The sequence below is a fragment of the Equus asinus genome, chromosome 2, assembly GCF_041296235.1.
Source record: "Equus asinus isolate D_3611 breed Donkey chromosome 2, EquAss-T2T_v2, whole genome shotgun sequence".
Lineage (NCBI taxonomy): Eukaryota > Metazoa > Chordata > Mammalia > Perissodactyla > Equidae > Equus > Equus asinus.
The window spans coordinates 115376389-115395782 of record NC_091791.1 but is presented as its reverse complement, the minus strand read 5'-3'; the positions used below and the strand labels follow the sequence as shown (position 1 = coordinate 115395782).

At 44.0% G+C, this 19394-nt stretch overlaps 1 protein-coding gene across 6 annotated transcripts in view; it reads left to right on the top strand.

The window, feature by feature from the left end:
- OTUD7A (OTU deubiquitinase 7A) overlaps positions 1-19394 on the top strand; it is a 392936-nt gene that overhangs the window by 308502 nt on the left and 65040 nt on the right. For all 6 annotated transcript variants that reach the window (XM_070496818.1, XM_044763182.2, XM_070496820.1 and 3 more), the window contains 3 exons: positions 14111-14212; positions 17683-17810; positions 18619-18731. In XM_070496818.1, coding sequence (XP_070352919.1) covers positions 14111-14212; positions 17683-17810; positions 18619-18731 — 343 coding nt within the window. The remainder of the gene's footprint in view (positions 1-14110; positions 14213-17682; positions 17811-18618; positions 18732-19394) is intronic.

The following is a 19394-nucleotide window of genomic DNA, read 5'->3' as shown; positions in this document are numbered from 1 at the left end:
CTTTGTATATATCCATAACTTTTTTCTGAACCATTTTAATGTGTATTGCAAGTATGTATCATCTGAAAATTGTCCTATAAAACCAGAACATTTTCACTCCTAAGAAAAATAGCATAAACTTAATATGCTATCTAATATAGAACCTATATTCACATTTTCCCAATTAGCCCCAAAATCTCATTTATAATTTTTTTTCACTGCAAGACCCAATCAAGATTTCTACATTGCATTTGGTTGTATCTCTTTAGTCTTTTTTAGAGAATATTCCCCTATCTTTTCTTTTGTTTTTTGTGATAATGGCTTTTTTAAGAGTCCCAGCCGATTATCCCATATCCCATTCTTGAATGACTCAGTGGGATTCATTCCCTGCCACCTCTCCCTAGGGACCACATGACCCTGGCTCACCCTCCCAATTTCTGGAATAAGGAGAGGTCAGAGCAGTGGACCCTGTCTGATCTGTGTCCTCTATGGGGAAAGAAAAAGGAGGAGCCTACCTTGCAGGAACACTGGTGGTCCCAGAGAGTGGGACCACCACAGACTCTTGGGAGATAGACAGAGATAGAGGGGAAAAGAATAATGGGAGGAGGGAATATGGGAGAGAAGGAAGTAGTATGGTTTTGATTTGGAAACCAGACGCATAGGAATAAGACTTGTGCACAGCATGTGTTTGTCAATGTCTAATGGTATAATTTATCTGTTTTCATGTTATATCATGAAAAAGTTACTCAGTTCTTGTAGTGGTGCTTCTGAGGAGGGAGGAATGAGAACAAAAATCAGGGAGACACGTAAAGGGAACTTCAACTTGATCTTTAGGGTTTTTTTCTTTTACATAGAAAGGAATAAGCTGAAGCAAATATGACAGAGAGTTGGCATTTGCTTGGTTCTGGGTGATGGGTATGTTGTTTTCATCACTTTTCAAAATTTTCATAGAAAAATTAGAATGAGAGAAACAAGCAAGAGAGGGTGAAGGCAAGAGCCAGAAAGGGAGAATGGGTGACCCTTGTTTCTGTAAGGAGGCATGGTAGAAAGACTGGTCTGTGGCTTCAGACAAATGTCGACTTGAGCTTCCGCTCTACTACGTATTGAAGAGAATATTTTTTGAAATCATACCAGCTCAGAGAAGTTAAAACTGGCTTGCCACAAACAACCACATCCGACTAAATTAAACCAGGCTTGATCTTGATCTGCTTTTGCCCTGGATGAGCAATGGCTCCTTTACAATACCGTGCACCATGGGCATGTTTATTCACTCTCTGAGCCTCAGTTTCCTCATCTGTAAAATGGAAATATGCATCCCCACACAGAGCTGGGTGATTTATTGTGGGTCCTGCAGTGAGCAGGAGAGGCACTAACCCAGCCCACAGGAGCTTCAGCTGTGACTCCATCATTATCCCACATAACACACACAACAGTAAGTCTGGAGACAGAGAAGCTTGTGGCTGGGCTGGCAGCTCCACAGTATCATCAGGACCCAGGCACACCCAACTTCCTGCTCTTTTCTCTTTAGCGGGTCAGTGCTGTCTCCATTCAGGTACAGCATGCCTGTAGATGCATCTGGCGACATATCCTCACACACCATGGTCCAGAGCAGTGAGGGAGAGGCCCTGTCTATGACCCTTTTTTTTTTTTTTTAAGATTTTATTTTTTTCCTTTTTCTCCCCAAAGCCCCCCAGTACATAGTTGTATATTCTTGGTTGTGGGTCCTTCTAGTTGTGGCATGTGGGACGCTGCCTCAGCGTGGTCTGACGAGCAGTGCCATGTCCGCGCCCAGGATTCGAACCAACGAAACACTGGGCCGCCTGCAGCGGAGCGCGTGAACTTAACCACTCGGCCACGGGGCCAGCCCCTGTCTATGACCCTTTTGAGGGATGAGCACCACTTTCCCGGTAGCTGCCACCACCGATTTCCTCTTACATCTCAGGGCCAAGTGACAGCATGTGGCCACACTGACACCATGGAATTGCACAGATTGTCTTGAGCCTATCAACATTTCCTCCACAGGGCAGGAAAGGAATCTCATCTCACCTGAGAAACACCAGGCAGAGCAGGGCTCTGTGAGCAAGGATGGGAGGGAAAGTCTATTGGGTGGGCAAACCACAGAGTCTGCCCGTAAATGTGGACCATGTGCCTCATTAGGTCATCCCCTGTACCCCCTCCCCCACCCCTCCCACCCCAGTTTCTCGACTAACACCCCCTGCACCTTCCCACTCTTGCAAAGAGCCACTACCAGCTTAGATCCAATTCAAAGGATGAATGAGGCCGGTCCGCCTTGATATTAAATGTGTCAGGCTCTCAGGTGTTACAGCCACTATGTTCAGTTTTATGCCTTGTAAGCAAGAATCTTCTAATTTTCCTCCACTTTGAGGCAACCCAGTTTTAATATCTCCCAGCCTGGATGTTTATAAAAAGGCTTTGTAAAAGTCAGTTGAGACGGGTTGCTATTTCACAGCCTAGAAAAAAAGAAGTTACCAAGTGATGGCATGTTATTTCTGATTATGTCTCCAACAGGCCATTCAGTAGCACCATCAATTAAAGCCTTTAATTGCATTTCTCATTTAGCTTTGATAAGATGACTTCCAAGGGGTGAGAATATACCAATTTGTTAGCATAAACATTAGCGTCTTCATATAATAGATGCTTGTCTATTTAATTTTGTAGCGTTAATTTTAATACATGTTTTCATTTAGAATTAAGGGTACAGTTATTTTATATTAATAAAACCACTTATTAAAATGAAATTACTGAATCTTAACCAAAAAGCTCTGTAGAGAAGATAGGTATCCAGTTTAAACAAAGTACTGATAAGGTTTATTATATTAAACTTTGTTAATATGGTAATCTATTCAGAAATAATTCTCTGGCTCTGAACTAAACATACTTTTGAGGGTTTTAATTTCTAGCGTTACTTGCAGTCCTTGTCCTTCATGTTTCATTACTTATTACTGAAAGCAGTCAAATTTTTTATCAAAACTAATTTTTTTTCTTATTTCCCTTTCTTTTTTATTTTATTTTTTTATTGCAGTAACATTGGATTATAACATTATGTAGCTTTCAGATGTACATCGTAATATATTTCGAATTCTGTATAGATTACATCATGTTCACCACCCAAAAACTAATTATAGTCCATCCCCTCACATGTGAGCCAAATCTACCATTTTGCCCTCCACCCTCCGCCCTTCCCCCATGGTAACCACCAATCCAATCTCCATTGCTATGTGTTTGTTTGTCATTGTTTTTATCTTCTACTTATGAGTGAGATCATACGGTATTTGACTCTCCCTCTGACTTATTTCACTTAGCATAATACCCTCAAGGTCCATTCGTGTTGTCACACATGGCCAGATTTCATCATTTCTTATGGCTGAGTAGTATCCCATTGTGTATATATACCACATCTTCTTTATCCATTCGTCCCTTGATGGGCACCTAGTTTGCTTCCAAATCTTGGCTATTGTGAATAATGCTGCAGTGAACATGGGGGTGCATATATCTTTATGCATTTGTGTTTTCAAGTTCTTTGTATAAATACCCAGCAGTGGGATAGCTGGATCATATGGTAGATCTATTCTTAATAATGACAGATGGCTTGTTGAAACATAAATAATATGATGCCCCTCCAACTGTTCTAGTTCTGTTAGTATTATTCTCTTTCTTAAAAAAAAAAAAAATTGCGGCCAGCCTGGTGGAACACCAGTTAAGTTCACATGTTCTGTTTCGGCGGCCCGGGGTTTGCCGGTTCGGATCCCGGGTGCAGACCTATGCACCGCTTGTCAAGCCATGCTGTGGCAGGCGTCCCACATATAAAGGAGAGGAAGATGGCCACAGATGTTAGCTCAGGGCCAGTCTTCCTCAGCAAAAAGGAGGAGGATTGGTGCTGGATGTTAGCTCAGGGCTAATTTTCCTCAAAAAAAAAAAAAATCAATTAAATGTTGTCACAACTTCTTGGAAATATCTATTATAAACATTCTCACTTGATTGGAACCCCACAAAGAGTTGAAGACCCCAAGAGATGACTGTTATAATTCAGCCCCCAAATAAAAAAGTATATGTCACTAGTAGTTTCACATAACATTAGAAACACAAGATGAAACCATTCATAGGCTTGAAGCCATTTTTTGAACAATTTTAATATAATCTAAGACATGTAAGATGATGTTTGTGTCACACAATTTGTAAGATAACATCATCAGATGAGCCAAGCTGTAAAGCCTTTTCATATATACTTTCTCGTGAAAAGTAGTTCTGAGCTCAAGCACACCCCCAACACTGCCAGGGAGAATGGAGTCTTCTGTCTCCACCATCATGGAGATGCTCCTGCGTTCTTCACCCAATTTCCCTCCTGTTCCCTATCTTCCCCTGCTTTTGGTTTTTGCCTCATTTTGGTGTACGGTGCCCCTTGGTATCCAAGGGGGATTGGTTCTAGGAACCCCCAAAGATACCAAAATCCGTGGATGCTCAAGCCTCTTATATGATAGGACGTAGTACAATGAACACAGTGGGGCCTTCCATATCTGTGGGTTTCACATCCATGGATTCAGCCAACTGCAGATCAAATCAGTGGATGCAAAACCCATGGATATGGGGGGCTGACTAGTACATCCTCCAGAAATTCTCCCTGAGAAGGAGTGAATGAGGATGTCGTGACCCACGTTCACTAGAAAACAGAGCCTGAAGCAACTGTTAAGTGCTGATTCTTTATTTCGGAGATGCAATCCTAGATTTGTTAGCAACTAGTTTTGTTGAGAAATAAGTCTCATAGGAACATTCTTGTACAAGTCTTATGTTTTCATTTCTCTTTGGTAAATACCCAACCATAGAATTGCTGAATCATATGGTAAGTGTATGTTTAACTGTATTAGAAATCGCCAAAACATTTCCAAAATCATCATGCCATTTTACATTCCCAGCAGCAAAGTAGGAAAGTTCCAGTTGCTCCATATCCCCAACATTTGGTGTTTTCAGTCTTTTTAATATTACCGCTCTGGCAGGTATGAGGATATGACGTATTGTGGTTTTAATTTGCATTTCGTTGATGACTGATAACATTGAGCATCTTTTATGTCCTTTTTGACCATTTGTATATCCTTCACAGTGAAATATCTTAAGTCTTTGGTCCATTTTTATCAGGTTGGTTGGTTCTTATTGATTTGTAGGAGTTCCTCATATATGCAATTACAAGTCCTTTTCAGATACATTTTTTATGAATATTTTATCCCCGTCTGAGGTTTGCCTTTTTGTTTTATAACGATGTCTTTTAATAGGCATAAATTTTTTATTTTGATGAAGTCACACGTATCAGTTCTTTTCTTTGCCAATCCCAATAATATTCTGTTCTTTTTATGGGACATTTTATAGTTTTAACTTTTATTTTTAGGCCTATGAATCTTTGTAAGTTTAGTTTTTACATTTATGTCTATGATCCACCTCAAATTAATTTGTGTTTATGATGTGATGTAGATACCAGATGCCTGTGGATGGTAGGGAACGTGGAAAGCCCTTTGAATATCTAACTATCAGCTCATTGTTGAGTGGCTTTTTCATAAAATATATACCATTGTCAGACTGAAGATGGTCTGGAAAGCCAAAAACATAGCACAATTAGTTTCAAGGGTCACAATTATGTAGCCTGAGTTAACTCTGTTGTAAGTGTCAATAGCAGTGAGGCAGAACCAATAACCCCAAAAGTACGTCTGCCGGGAGCAGGCAGGAGCAATGCCTCCTCTTCTACTGCAAGGCCAATGGGTCAATTCCTGACATGCAGCAGCAGCCTCTGCATCAGAACTTGGAGTCCTTTACTAGGCGCCCCTCTGTGGTGGTGGGAGTATTGCCATGTGCAGCACAGTGAGAGGTCCAGGCAGCAATGGCGGTGGTCTGGGAGGTGCAGCCTCTATAAGCAGCTTGATTCCAGTTGGTCTCATCAAAGGATAGGCCCTCACTTGCACATAGACATGAGCATCCCAGACAGGTGATCAGCACCTGTGATTTGTTATCACATTTTTTGGCTCCATAAAGAAATGTCTTTAATCTACCGGTCTGTAGTTTTTCAAGTGACAGATCAAACTGCTAGACCAACCAGTCCAAGGATCGGTAAAATAGAGCAAGCTTCATCAAGACAGTGCTGGCCAGAACTATGAGAACAGCCTTGAGTCCAGCCCACTGAACAGAGTGACCAGGTCCACTTCCAGTTCTGCAGAGCTGGCACTGGGGCCAAACAGCCACCCCAGCCCAGTGTATCCCTCCAAGTTTCAGCTTAGCCAAAGTGTCAGGGAACCAGCCTGGACGTTTAGGGGACTCTGCATCAAGGGCCCTGTTGAGCCAGAGGCTTTGGTTCAGGCATCAGAGAGGGCAATAGTTTCTTCTAGAGGGGCAGCTGCCACTTTTTCATGTAAAGCCAAGATGCTGCTGCGACCAGGCCAGCTGTGTGCTTGAATATACCATTTGCATCTGACAAGTGATCCCTGTTGGGCCTTTCTCACTTTATTACTCACTCAAGCTGAGTTGACCCACCCCAAAATGGAAATATCAGACCAGAGTCACTGGGCCCCCATGGGTGATATGTTCAGTTTTGACAAGAGCTCAGCAGCAGGTCAGTTGCTACTTTCCCAAAGGGATGAATGTAGCAGCCATGTCAGGGAGATGACAAGTCTGAAACCCCAAGGGACACCTCCAGGTGGAGGCCACTTCCCCCTGCCAGAGGTTCTAGTCAGCAAAAGTATCAGTCACAGACACTTGTAGCCTGAAGGGCCATTGTGGTTATACCCAAAGGTAGAGAAGGTGCCAGAGCTTGCTGGATCACTTCCAACGTGGCCACATGGGCTGGCTCTACTCAAAGGAAGCTGATTTGCAGGATGAACGTCGTAAAGGACCACATAGAGTGCCCCAGTGAGACACATTCCATGTCCAACTCAGAGCCAAAGGAAGTGTCTCCTTTTGACAGTTGGGGGCAAGGAGGGTGGGGTTGAAGACACAGCACTTTTTCCTTGACTGCCAGAGGGCTTAAGTATTGTGAACTCAGGCTAGCATCCCAAGAAACTTGACTTGGTGAGCAGGGCTGTGAATTTTGTTGAGACTTATCAGCCCCCCAGCTGGCTGAGATATATCACACAATCTGGGCCCCTGAAGCTGAGCATCTGACTTGCCAGCCAACAGACGTCATCTACAGAGTGAAAGCTTGGACACGGTGGGGAGAGGCCCTCATGCTGAATCCTGACCCATCTGCTGGTGGTTAATGGCAGGGGAGCTTTCCCCATTAGTGTATCTCCTCCTGTGGTTCTTCTAATTGGGAGAATCACCTCTGGCACTTATGGGATAGGACATTCATTCGTATAACCTCTCAATTCTTATGGTACATTCAGGTATAGAAGCAGCAACAAGACTACATTGGATTGGCCCAAAGGGCATCACACACAAGGTCACATGAGCTTCCATTTCCCACTGTTAACCTACCAAGCCCCCATCAGTTGAATTCAGATGCCCCTTCCTCCATAACTGGGTAGGATGGTGACTTTGGCACCTGTAACCAGCAGAGTCATAGACGTTTGAGTTCCTCTCCTCCATGAATTCCCCCAGCACACTTGGACAGGTACACATGACCTTTAGTCCCCCTTTGGTGCAGGGATACCTAGGCCCCGTCCCTAATGATCTTTTGTGAAAGTAGCTGATGTCGAGTAGAGAAGAAGGGAGGGGACCAGGAGGTGCAGGGAGCCAGCAGCTCTCAGCCAGTCAGCCAGGCACTGTTACTTTCACTGCTAAGTACATTGCACAGCTCAACAAAATGAACTTCCGGTGTTTTGATCCACCCAAAGTCCTATATCAGCTTTGAGAGACTCCTTGGGCCTCCTCCTCACATGAGAGAAGGGTGAACAGTAGCCACCATTCATTCCTACCTCTCACTGCTCAGCCTTTTAACATCTATTAACAGATGGGACAGTGGGACCTTACTCATTGCCCCCTTGCCCACAGCTTGAGGAAAAGCATTCCCTGCAGAATCCTGGAGAATTTTCTCCTATTCCCTAACCTGGCCCATGAAGCCCCATGTCTTGTCTCTTTCAAAAAGCCCTGTCTCTGTCAGCATCCCGTCTTTATGTATAAAGAACTGTGAGGGTTTGAGATCTTACTCTGCTTGCAAGCCAGCTAGTCAGCCTGCTACAGGTTCATGGAGGCTGGCGGAAGACGTAAGACTCCTGGGTCAGGGACAAAGGACTTACTCACAGCACAGCAAGTAGCATGAGTTTCTTGTTTGTGTCAGTTCCTTTTGCTCCCCAAACCTCATGGGGTGATGCAGAAGCAGGCACATGTGGATCCTGTGCATGTAGTGGGTTTGCATCACCGCTGAGGAGCCCCAAGCTTGGGAAACTCCAATCTTTTATAATGGACTGCACGCAAACCTGCCCAATCTTTGTCCTGGAGGGAGAAGTTATCTCTACTTTAGTGGATAGCGAACAGATCTATCCTCTGCCCCAGAGAGACACACTGTCTCTGTCTTTCGGGGCTGTTTGCTGTACAGCCATCCTTGAAAAGATTTTTCATCCTGTCAGAGTCATCAGTGCCTCTGTAAGATGCACAGAAATGTGAGACCCATGGAAAATTGCCTCCTAACGCTTGGCTTTTGGAGAGACTTTACACTAAAGGTTTTAGCCTCCTGCCTCTCTCAGTCCCAGTGTTAGCAAATGTCCCGATGGAGCCAACCAATGTGTTGAGACCCCAAGTCACCACCACCAGCTCTTCTGGTGTTTGTATTTCCATCACTGACCCTCCACCGGCGTTGCCTGCACCCTTAACTTTCCAAAGTCTTCAGGCAAGAGCTTGTTGTACTCTGTGGACCCTCCCTATGGTGATTCCAGACTGGCTGCTTTTCAAAGCTTTCTGCTCAGGTTTTCAGCCTCTCACTCTGTATGCAGCAAAGGACCTCAGGAAAAAGCTACTTATGTGCTTAAGGCCTCCAAAGTCTTACCCAAAGCTGCGCTGTTTTCTCTCTGCTTGGAGTGGCCCTCCACCAAGCTTTGCACCAACATTAGTGTGTGTTCTCAGCCATCTACCCCTACCCAGATTTGGCCAATGCCTCCAGGTCAAAGCTGCAGGGCTGGCTTTCCTCCCTGAGCTTCTCCTCTCGCTAGTTTCTCAGCCTATTTAATTTTACATGCCTCCACAGCTTCCAGCTGCCCTTCTCAAGGTGATTTCTGTATTTGATCTCACTTTTCCCACTAGGGTAACCAGACAGGCAGGTTCTCCATCAGCTGCTGCATCACTCTTGGAAGCAGGAGACCACAAGTTGATTATTTTTTAATATTAATCCAATTTGTATTCCTGGAATAAATCCAACTTTGTTATAATGTAGTGATCTTCTGGGTACTACTGGATTAAGTTTGCTAAATATTTTGTTTAGAATCATTGCCCTGTTTGTTCCTGAGAGAGACACATCCATGGTCTTCTTTTCCTGGAATGTCCCTGTCAGGTTTTGGTATCAAAGTTGTATGGGCCTCACAAAACAAATGGGGAAAGTTCTCGGGTTTTCTGCTCTCTGTTCTCTCCTTAAATGTGTGGAAGAATTCACTGGTAAAGCCATTTGGGTTTAGAGTTTTCTGTGAGGGAGAAGTTTCTAATAATGAATTCAGTTTCCTTAAAGGATAGAGAGCTGTATATGTTTTCTGGTTCTCCTTCAGTCTGTTTTGGTAAATTGTGTTTTTCAAGGAATTTGTCCACTTTATTTACCATTTTCAAATGTATTGACATAAAATTATTTACAATATGCATATTATGTTTAAATATATGCTATATTTAATGTCTGTAGGTAAAGTAATGATGTTTCATTTTTCATAAATGATAGTGGAAATTTATACTTTCTCTTTCTTGACAATTCTTTTTAAGAGTTTGACAATTATATAACTCTTTTCATAGAACTGACTCTCAGCTCTGTTTGATTTTCACTATTGTATTTTTTTCTATATTGCTGATTCTTTCCTTTACTATTTCAACCTACACTGTCGAGGTTTGATTTGCTGTTGCTAGCCTTGTGGGCACTTACAACATTTATTTTCAGCCTTTTTTGGTTTTTCTTGTGTGTATTTCAGACTATAATCTTCCCTCCCAGCACTGCTGGAGTTAAAGCTCACAGATTTTTATTATCATTCATTTCAAAATACATTCTAATTGCCTGTGATTTCTTCTTTGACCCATAAGTTATTTGAAGGGTGCTGTATAATTCCTAACATTTGAGGATTTTCAACTTTTCTTGGTTATCTCTATTCATTTCTAGCTTATATTTAGTGTGGTCAGAGCACATACTCTGGATGATTTCAAATCCTTTGAAATTTGTTGACATTTTCTTTACGGACCATCATGTGGTCAATTTTGGAAGTTTTCCATGTGACCTGAAAAGAATATATATTCATTCTGTGGTCAGTGGATTCACTGTTGTTTATATGTCTGTTAGGTCAAGTTCTTGAATTATGTTTATCTAATTTCTACTGAATTTTTTGCTTGTTGATTCTATCATTTATCAAGAGAGGTCTGTTAAAAATCTCCAATTTTGATTTTGGATTTATTTATTTCTCTTTTGAATCTTGTCAGTTTTTGCTTTATATATTTTTAGGCTAAATTTTACATATGTACATATTTGGTATTGTTATACTTTCCAATTGACTTGACTGTGTTATCATTATGACATATGCCTCTTTATCCTGTGCCTCAGTAAGGTCTACTTCATCTGATATCAATAAGAGCTTCATCAGCTTTACTTTTGCTTAGTTTTTGAATGGTATATCTTTCTGTACCTATTACTGTCAAGTTTCTGTGTCATTATATTTACGGTGTCTTTTGTCAACAGCATATGCTTGTTTTTTAAAGCAAGGCTAACAATCTCTGTCCTTTAATTGGAATATTTAGTTCATTCACATTTAATATAAATACTTATATATTTTGGTTTAAATCTATTGTCTTGCTGTTTGGGTTTTTGTTGTTGTATTTCTTTTTTCCTCGCTCATATTCTTTTGAATTACTTAAGAATGTTTATCATTCTGTTTTCCCCTGTACTAGCTTGTCAATTATACATTCTCTTATTGTTCTTTTAGTGGTGACCCTACAGTTTGCAAAATGTGTCTGAGTTATTTGATCTTGAATTGCACTTTTACCACTTCCTGCTCAATGTAAGGACCTTAGAATTTGTGTCATTTATGATGCACTCCCATATTTTGTGCTATTGCTGTCATGTGTTTAAATTCTACATATAATTTAATCCCTGGAAATGCATTTCTAGTATTGCTTTAAACAGCCAATATTCATTTACATTTCCCAACATATTTGCCCTTTCAAATCTCTTCATTCCTTCTATATACTCTGCTTCCATCCAGGATCATTTTCCTTCTGCCTGGAAATCTCCTGTTAGTATTCTTTACTGCAGATCTGATGGTGATGAATTCTGTGTTTCTCTTTGTCTGAGGTGTATAATTCTAGATTGGTAATAATATCCTTTTTACAAGAAAACCTTGCTGAGGTTTTGATAGGAATTGCTTTTAACCTATGGATCAGTTGGGGAGAATTCACATCTTTACTATGTTGAAAGGCTTCCAACTCGTAAACATGGTATGTCTCTCTATTTGTTTAGATCTTCTTTGATTTCTTTCATCAGCATTTTATAGTTTTCAGAATACAAATACTGAACATATTATGTTGTATCTATACTAAAGTATTTCATTTTTGAATGATTATAAATGGTATGATATTTTTAAATTTGGGACTCATGTATTCATAGTATGTAGAAATACCATTGATTTGTATATGTTGATCTTATATCCTGTGACCTTGACAAAACCTCTTACTTATAGCATTTTTTGTAGCTTCCTTCTGATTTTCTATATAAACCGTCGTGTCATGATAGTTTTTCTCTTTTATCATTTTCTTTCTGTCTAGAGAGCTTCCTTTAACCATTCTTTTAAGGTTAAGTCTGTTAGAAACAAATTCTCTTGGTTTTCCTCCATCTGAGAAGGTGTTGATTTCCCTTTTATTTCTGAAGTATATTTTTGTTGGACATAGAATTCTAGATTGACAGTTCTTTCCTTTTAGCCCTTGAAAAATATTGTGCCACTTTCTTCTGACCTCTATGGTTTCTGATGAGAAATCCACTGTCATTAGAAGTGTTTTTCCCATACAGGTGTGGGGTTGTTTTTCTTTGGAAGCTTTTGAGATTCTTTTCTTTCTTTTTAGTTTCTGAAAGTTTGAGTATTATGTGTTTTTCATGAATTTCCATGTTTTTTTTCTGTTTAGGGTTTGCTCAGCTTCTTGAATCCATATGTTTATGGGATGTTTATTTGTTTTCCAAAATTTAGGAAATTTTCAGTGATTATTTCTTTGAATACTTATCTCATCTCTACCTTATTTCTTCTCTCCTATGGGACTCTGGTGACATGAATGTTAGATCTTTTGTTATAGTCCCACATATCCCTGAGATTTTGATCATTTTAAATGTATTTTCTCTCTGTTATTCAGATTGGGTAATTTCTATGTTCTACCTTTACATTCACTGATTTTTTTTCCTTCTATTCTCTCCATTCTGCTGTTGAGGACACTTGAGTTTTTAAAATCAGTTATTGCATTTTTTAGTTCCAAATTTCTCTTTTGGTTTTTCTTATCTTATATTTTTTGGGCAAGACTTTCTATATCTTTGCTGACATTTTCTATTTTTTCATTTATTTCAAATATGTTTTTAATTGCTTGTTGAAACATTTTTATGACACCTGCTTTAAAAATCCCTCTCAGATCATTCTAACATCTGTGTCATCTCGGTGTTGGTGTTGGTTGATTATTTTTTCTCATTCAATTTGAGATCTCCCTGGTTCTTAGTATAAGTGATTTCTGATTAAAAATTATACATATTGAGTATTGTTATAGGATTCTGGATCTTATTTAAACCTTGTGTTTTAGCAGACATTCTCTGGTAGGTACGGGGGCCATTGACTTGTAACTTCCAGGTGGGAATGGAAGTACAGTTTCTCCCCTCTGCCTCTGTTGAAGGATGGGTTTCTTGGTTCTACTAGGCAGGAGTCATTACCACCACATGGTAATGGAAATCCAGGCTGTCCATTGTTCCTAATTATCAGGGGTAGATTACACAGTACCGTCCAGCAGGGTTGAAGAGCTGGCTCTGCACTCAGCCTTCTCTAAAACCATCTGGCAGTGGGGGAGCAGGTGTGAGTGACTCATTCCAGCCTGGCAAAGATGGAAGTCTCAGCTCCCCACTCAGCCTTTGCTGGCAGGGTAATGGTAGGATACAGTTTTTTCTGTGGTATTTGACTAGAATAGAGAAGTTATTGTCTAAGGGGTCACTGTCTTCCTAAGCTGGCCCTTTCCTGGTATCTTGTCTAAAGAAAGCATGATATTTCTTTCATCTGCTCCCATTGGTATTTCCAGGTTGCCAGCTTCTCCAGAATCTAGTCTGGGATTTGTGACGAAAAAGAAACTCCAGGGAGCCTACCACCATATTGTTCCTCAGATCCAAAGGTCCCTAGCCAGCCAACTTTCTTCTCTCCACTTTTCAGTCTTCCCATGTTGTTTTACACATAATGGCTAGGATTTTTAGTTGTACAACTAACTACAACTAATAGGGGAAAGTATGTCTACTCTATCTTTCTGGAAGCAGAAGTCTTGAGATGTGTCAATGAAATTTAACATAACTAAGTAGCTATAATGGTTTTGATGTATTAAATTAAATGTAAACCATACTTTCAGAGGTATGTATGCATCAAAAAAGAAGGATAATTTGAGGAAAAAAATAACTTTCAGGAGAGGAAACTGTATTCAAGGAAATTAAACAAAGAAAAAACTTATCTTTTGTGTAAAATATGTTCTCAAATTCAAGGAGAGAAGACTTTGGCCTTGAGTTTCTCAATCCTCTTGCTACTTGAAGGGAAGATTTGACTATTTCTTATCTTAAAGGAGAAAAGATCTATATTTTATTTGGTAAAAAATAGTCATAACACTTTGCCTTCCCACTGAATTTCTCTAGAAATCCTCTAGAAAATCATCCACTGGTGTTTCTGCTTACCTAGCAAACACACAGTGGTCCCTGCCTGTTCTGGGATTCTGTTCTAAAGTGAGAACACTTCTGTTCCAGGTCGCCTGAACTGGTGGTCCACTGTGTGCACAAGCTGCAAACGGCTTCTTCCTTTGGCCACAACAGGTGACGGGAACTGCCTTTTACACGCCGCCTCACTGGGTAAGCTCCGAAGCATAGGCAGAGGGTGACACTGCCCCAGACCTGCTCTGCACATTGGTGAAGGACAGGCATATACTAAGTAGAGCCACACTCATCACTGTCATCTGGAAGAGTCCCCAAAGGATGGAGCCAACAATCCAGCGCACTTTTTGTCAAGTCCCTGGCAGGCTAGGGATACAGAGCACACATGAGAAAAGACCTGATATGATAGAACGGGGCAGAGCATGAGCTGCAGGGATGGGGTTTAGAGATGGTGGCCTAGAGCAATCAAAGAGGACTTCCTGGAGGAGGTGGGATTTTACTGAGGCTTGAAGAACTTGAAAGAGCATAAAAGAGGACATTCCATGCAGGGAAACTGCACGGATAAAGCATAAAGGCAGAAATTAACAGGGCGTTTGGAGGTGGGGCTCAACTGGGCTTGAGCAGGAAGTTTGGGGAACAGTGCATGAGGTTGGGTAGGTACAGAGCCACCGTCCTGACTGCAGTCAATGCACTTGGACTGACAAAAAGGCAGACATAGTTACCAGTTGGCTAAATCACAAGGGAATCAGCACAGTCAGAATATCCAACAGAGAGGGCAGCAACCTCCTCCAGTGGAAATGTGAGCTTCCTGGTCTCAAAAAGGCACACCAGCAGGTGCACCAGTGGTGGTGGCAATATTTGGGTAACTGAGGGTCATGGTAGACTTCCTAGAAGCGCAGTTGTCCCTTCTGGACCCAGCCTCACATCCATGGGACAGAACCAGTTTTGACAGGCAGGACTGGATTTGTGCCAGGGACCCTGGCGTTAGGGCCAGTTGTGCCTCATCAGTCCTCTCCAGAGACAGGACCCTCAGCTAAGAATATGATCCTTGTTGGTCAAACTTGTCCCCCAGGTAAATACAACCTTAACTCAATGCTGGGACTCAGAGTAAGGGCCAGGCCCAGACCTCTCTTCAGACCTGTAGGGAGGCCCGTTCAGGAAGAGGTGGCTAAGGAGACTGAAAGGCTTGGAGGGAAATGCACAGGGTCTGGGAAGGGCCCCGGGAGGCCCAGAGGAGAGTGGAGCCCAAGGGCAAGGGGAACAGTCCACATTCCTGGGGCTTGACGAGGGGTGATGGGGAAGACAGAGCCACCACCTACCTACTCCCTTTCTGGTTGAAAATTCATACACTTCTCTTTGTTGGCATTATGAAAGTATCCGACGTTCACCATCATGAGAAAATAAAACTCAACAATCCCACCGCCCAGCAAGGGCCACTTTCACATTTTGGTATACAACCTTGCATTCTTTTGTCTGTACTTCCAGTGAAGTTATGATCTCACTGTGCTCTCTGTTTGGAATCCAACATTTTTCCCTTAAAATTATATTGTGAATTTTCCACACTATTATTCTTCAAAACTATGTTTTTACTAGTTGTGTCATATTTCATCATCATGTATTAGCTATTCCCCAATTATGGATCATATTTCACCTTGTTTTGTATAAAACCTGGAGAAAGAACATAAAAGAAGAAATCTCTCGTCTGTGTCAAACAGCAGCCTCATTGCAAAGTCTCAGGTGTGGAAATGCCTTTGTCCTTCAGAAACTGCAGCACGCAGAGTCACCGTCCCGTCAGCACCACGGGTGGGCAAGGCCACAAATCAGAAGGCCACACACCCCTGCAGTCTTGTCTGATGGCAGGTGTTTTCCCTGTGGGCACGGTGGACCTCCTGGGTCTGCCTGGGAAGAGAAAGCCTCCCACTGGCGGCCCCGCCGCCACTACGAGAAAGGCTGGGCCGTGACTGAGCCAGGGCTCAGAGCCACTGGGTTCTTTTCTCCCAGTACTTATTTCCCTTTTCTACTCAAAATGCTAAACCCCGGAGAAGCAAGACTGCCCGAGCAGCAGTGCAACCCTTGCCAGCAGTGCTACTGAACCTACTGAGCTGGCCTGACATTGGCCTAGGGTCGTAGCGCTCACATAGAAATGACAGGCATCCTGGAGTCAGGTTTGTGGGCAAACTTGTGTGGGACAAGGAGACCCTCTTTGCAAGAGAGACCCAAACAAGGAGCCGTGGGAGCTTACACAGGACACAGGACTTGCCCTGCCTGCAGGCATGTCTGAGGGGTGAGGAAGATGGGCTGGGCCTGTTTACAAGGAGCACTGATGGCCACTTCCCTCCCACTGCATTGTAGTAAAAGACAAAAGCCTGGCTTGATGGAAAACCCACAGCAGCCCCTGGTTTTTGCATATTTTTGCACTAATGGATGCATAGCCAGATTAAGCCTTTAAAAATGTCAGTCAGTGCAGGCACTCCTCTTTGGAAAGCTCTCCAGAGGCTCCCAGCTCACCTCAAAGCCACCTTTTTACTCTCCACCTTGTCCCCTAGATCCCAGCACCAGCTACCTCTCCCTCTTGCTGTTTCTCAGGTATGCCATGTGGGCCCCCTTGGGGTCTGTCCTGGCCTTTCTCTCTGCCTGGGATGGTGACTCAGCTCCCTCCTTCACCTACTCAGGTCTTTGCTCTGCTGTCTCCGTTCACCCCATGACCAATACCACCACTCTGTTCATCACTCCTTGTGGTACATGCTCATTCAGTGGCTACCTCACCTCCCCACAATGTGTTCTGTGAGATTTTAGGAACTTAGTCTGTCCTGGTGGCTGCTGTCTGTATTCCCAGCACCTAGGATAGTGCCTTACCCCTATTATGAAATAAATATGGAATTAATTAAGTGGAATTAATGGGATTCAAGGAAATTAATGAATGAATAAATGAATGAATGGATTCCCCCACTCTTTCCCCATAGCCAGGGCTGTACCTCTCGTTGGCGATTCTTCCGTTGGTTGGGTTTCTTGACCATGTCTGAGGTGTCTGAGCACATGCTCAGAGATGCCTAGCTTGTCTTTGTGACCCCTCCACACTCAGCACAGGCTGGGGAGGGGGTGGAGGGATAACGCAGGCACTCTCTCCTGGGTCCAAATGTGTGCAGTGGTGTCCACTGACTCTGCTTCTCAGGAGGTCAAGATGCCTTAGGGCTGCAGACATCGGATGTGGCAGATCCTAGAGGAGGCCAAGGTCTAATTGCCATCCTGGCTTGGGGCCTTTGTGAGGACGCACAACCAGCTTTTCCCCACATCCTATCTCTCACTCAAACACAAGACCTGGACAGTGGACATTGGGTCCCTCAAAGCAAACCTGAGAGATTGCGAGTGGCTTGCCAAGGGTCCCAGAGAGAGGTAGCACTTGGTTTCACCTACTATTGTTTCGCTAAGAAGGGGATATGCTCCTTCATTCATTCGCCTACTTACATCAACAGGAAACTTGGAAAAGGAACAGAGGGGAATTGCTAGCTAATCGTGAGAACTGAACAGCCAACTAAAGAGTTATCATTGTGCATGCAGATGCGGGAGGCCAGGTCTGGTAGTTGTAGTGGTTTGAGTTACATCCTGGTTTGTCCCCCTTCTCACATCCAGTCTCTCTCCTCTGCTCCTCATGGACCTCCCGGCTGCAGGAATGTGGGGGTTCCACGACCGGGACCTGGTTTTGCGGAAAGCTCTCTACACCATGATGAGGACAGGGGCTGAGAGGGAAGCCCTGAAGCGGAGGTGGAGGTGGCAGCAGACGCAGCAGAACAAGGAGGTTGGTACCTATGGTGTGTCCAGAGCCTAGAACCCGCACCAGGCACAGCCACGGGCCATGGTGGAGTCCAGAACTGGGCCCCAAGGCCAAGTCCGTCTTGTGAGGCTAAGCAGAAATGGCTTCTGGGACTAGTAAGGCCTCCCTAATTTAAACCCACTGAAGAGGAGCCCACTGCAATAGTTCAGCCCTGTCACCCGGTGACCACACGTCCACTCACACCGACCATCCTGACGTAATTATGAAACCAACCACCTTCACTCTCAGAGCTGCCCCGGCTTGGATGATGAATTGTATGGTCACCTATGTCAGGTCACTGCTGGTGGCAGTGTGAAGGCTGGGTGCAGCCGCAGGGTGAGCCTGGCACTGCCCACGGCCCCAGCCCTTGTACATATGCTCAATCCGAAGAGAATCCCAGTCACCCTGACCACGGTGAACATTAGTACTTTGCTGTCCTAGAAGAATCTGCCTGCTTTGATTGGAGTTGGCCCATTACCTGTTTCAACTTTTTAATCGTCTGCCCCCAGCCTGATGTGTGTATGGGTTAATGTCCGGTTGTTCCCACACCCTGGGAATGACCATCGCTGCTGGGGGCACTCCCAACAGCGTTGAAATTAGAGATTGGGGGTACTGAAAAAATATTGTTGTTAGCAAGTGGGGACAGCTGGTAGCCACTAACAGGTGTGCCCGGCTGGGTCCTGGTCAGGCTTGGACGAGCCAGGAGGTCCTGCTCAGCTGCCCAGGCTCACCTGGGTGGGGAGGGTGAGGAGGCCAGCCCGCCACCTCCTGAACTGGCTTCCCTTCGTGCCAGTCAGGGCTGGTGTACACCGAGGAGGAGTGGGAGCGAGAGTGGACGGAGCTGCTGAAGTTGGCCTCCAGCGAGCCGCGTACGCACTTCAGCAAGAACGGCGGCACGGGCGGGGGGTAAGTGCTGCCCCCCAGCCCCCCTCCCTGCTCTCCCCAAAGGTCACCTTGAGCTCCAGGTGGCTAGGAACAGTGTGGGAACTGTTGCAAGGGAGCGTGTAATACCCCCGAGCCGAGGGAGACACGAACACTCCTGCCTTCAGACTTTAGATTCAAGGACGAACGGCGGGGCTGTGGGGAATGGCTGGACCCCTGTCAGATGTTCGGGGAAAGCGTACACAGCCCCCACATGCATTTTGGGGCACAGCAGCGGCACAGCACTCACACGGACTGTGCCCTACTGCAGGCGGCAGCGGGGCAGGGGCTCACTGACAGCCAGCCTTTGGAGGTGGCACAGGACAGTGGTAGTTCTCGCACTCTGCCATTGCGCTCGCTAGGCTCTGAAGCCTCAGGCTGCTGGGGTTGGGTTTTTTCAACTAAATATCTATTTAATTACTGGCTTCAAGAAGTCTCAATGAAGGGGCCAGCCCGGTGGTGCAGCGGTTAAGTGTGCACGTTCCACTTCAGCAGCCCAGGGTTTGCCAGTTCAGATCCCGGGTGCACACATGGCACCACTTGTCAAGCCATGCTGTGGCAGGCGTCCCACATATAAAGTGGAGGAAGATGGACACGGATGTTAGCTCAGGGCCAGTCTTCCTCAGCAAAAAGAGGAGGATTCGTGGT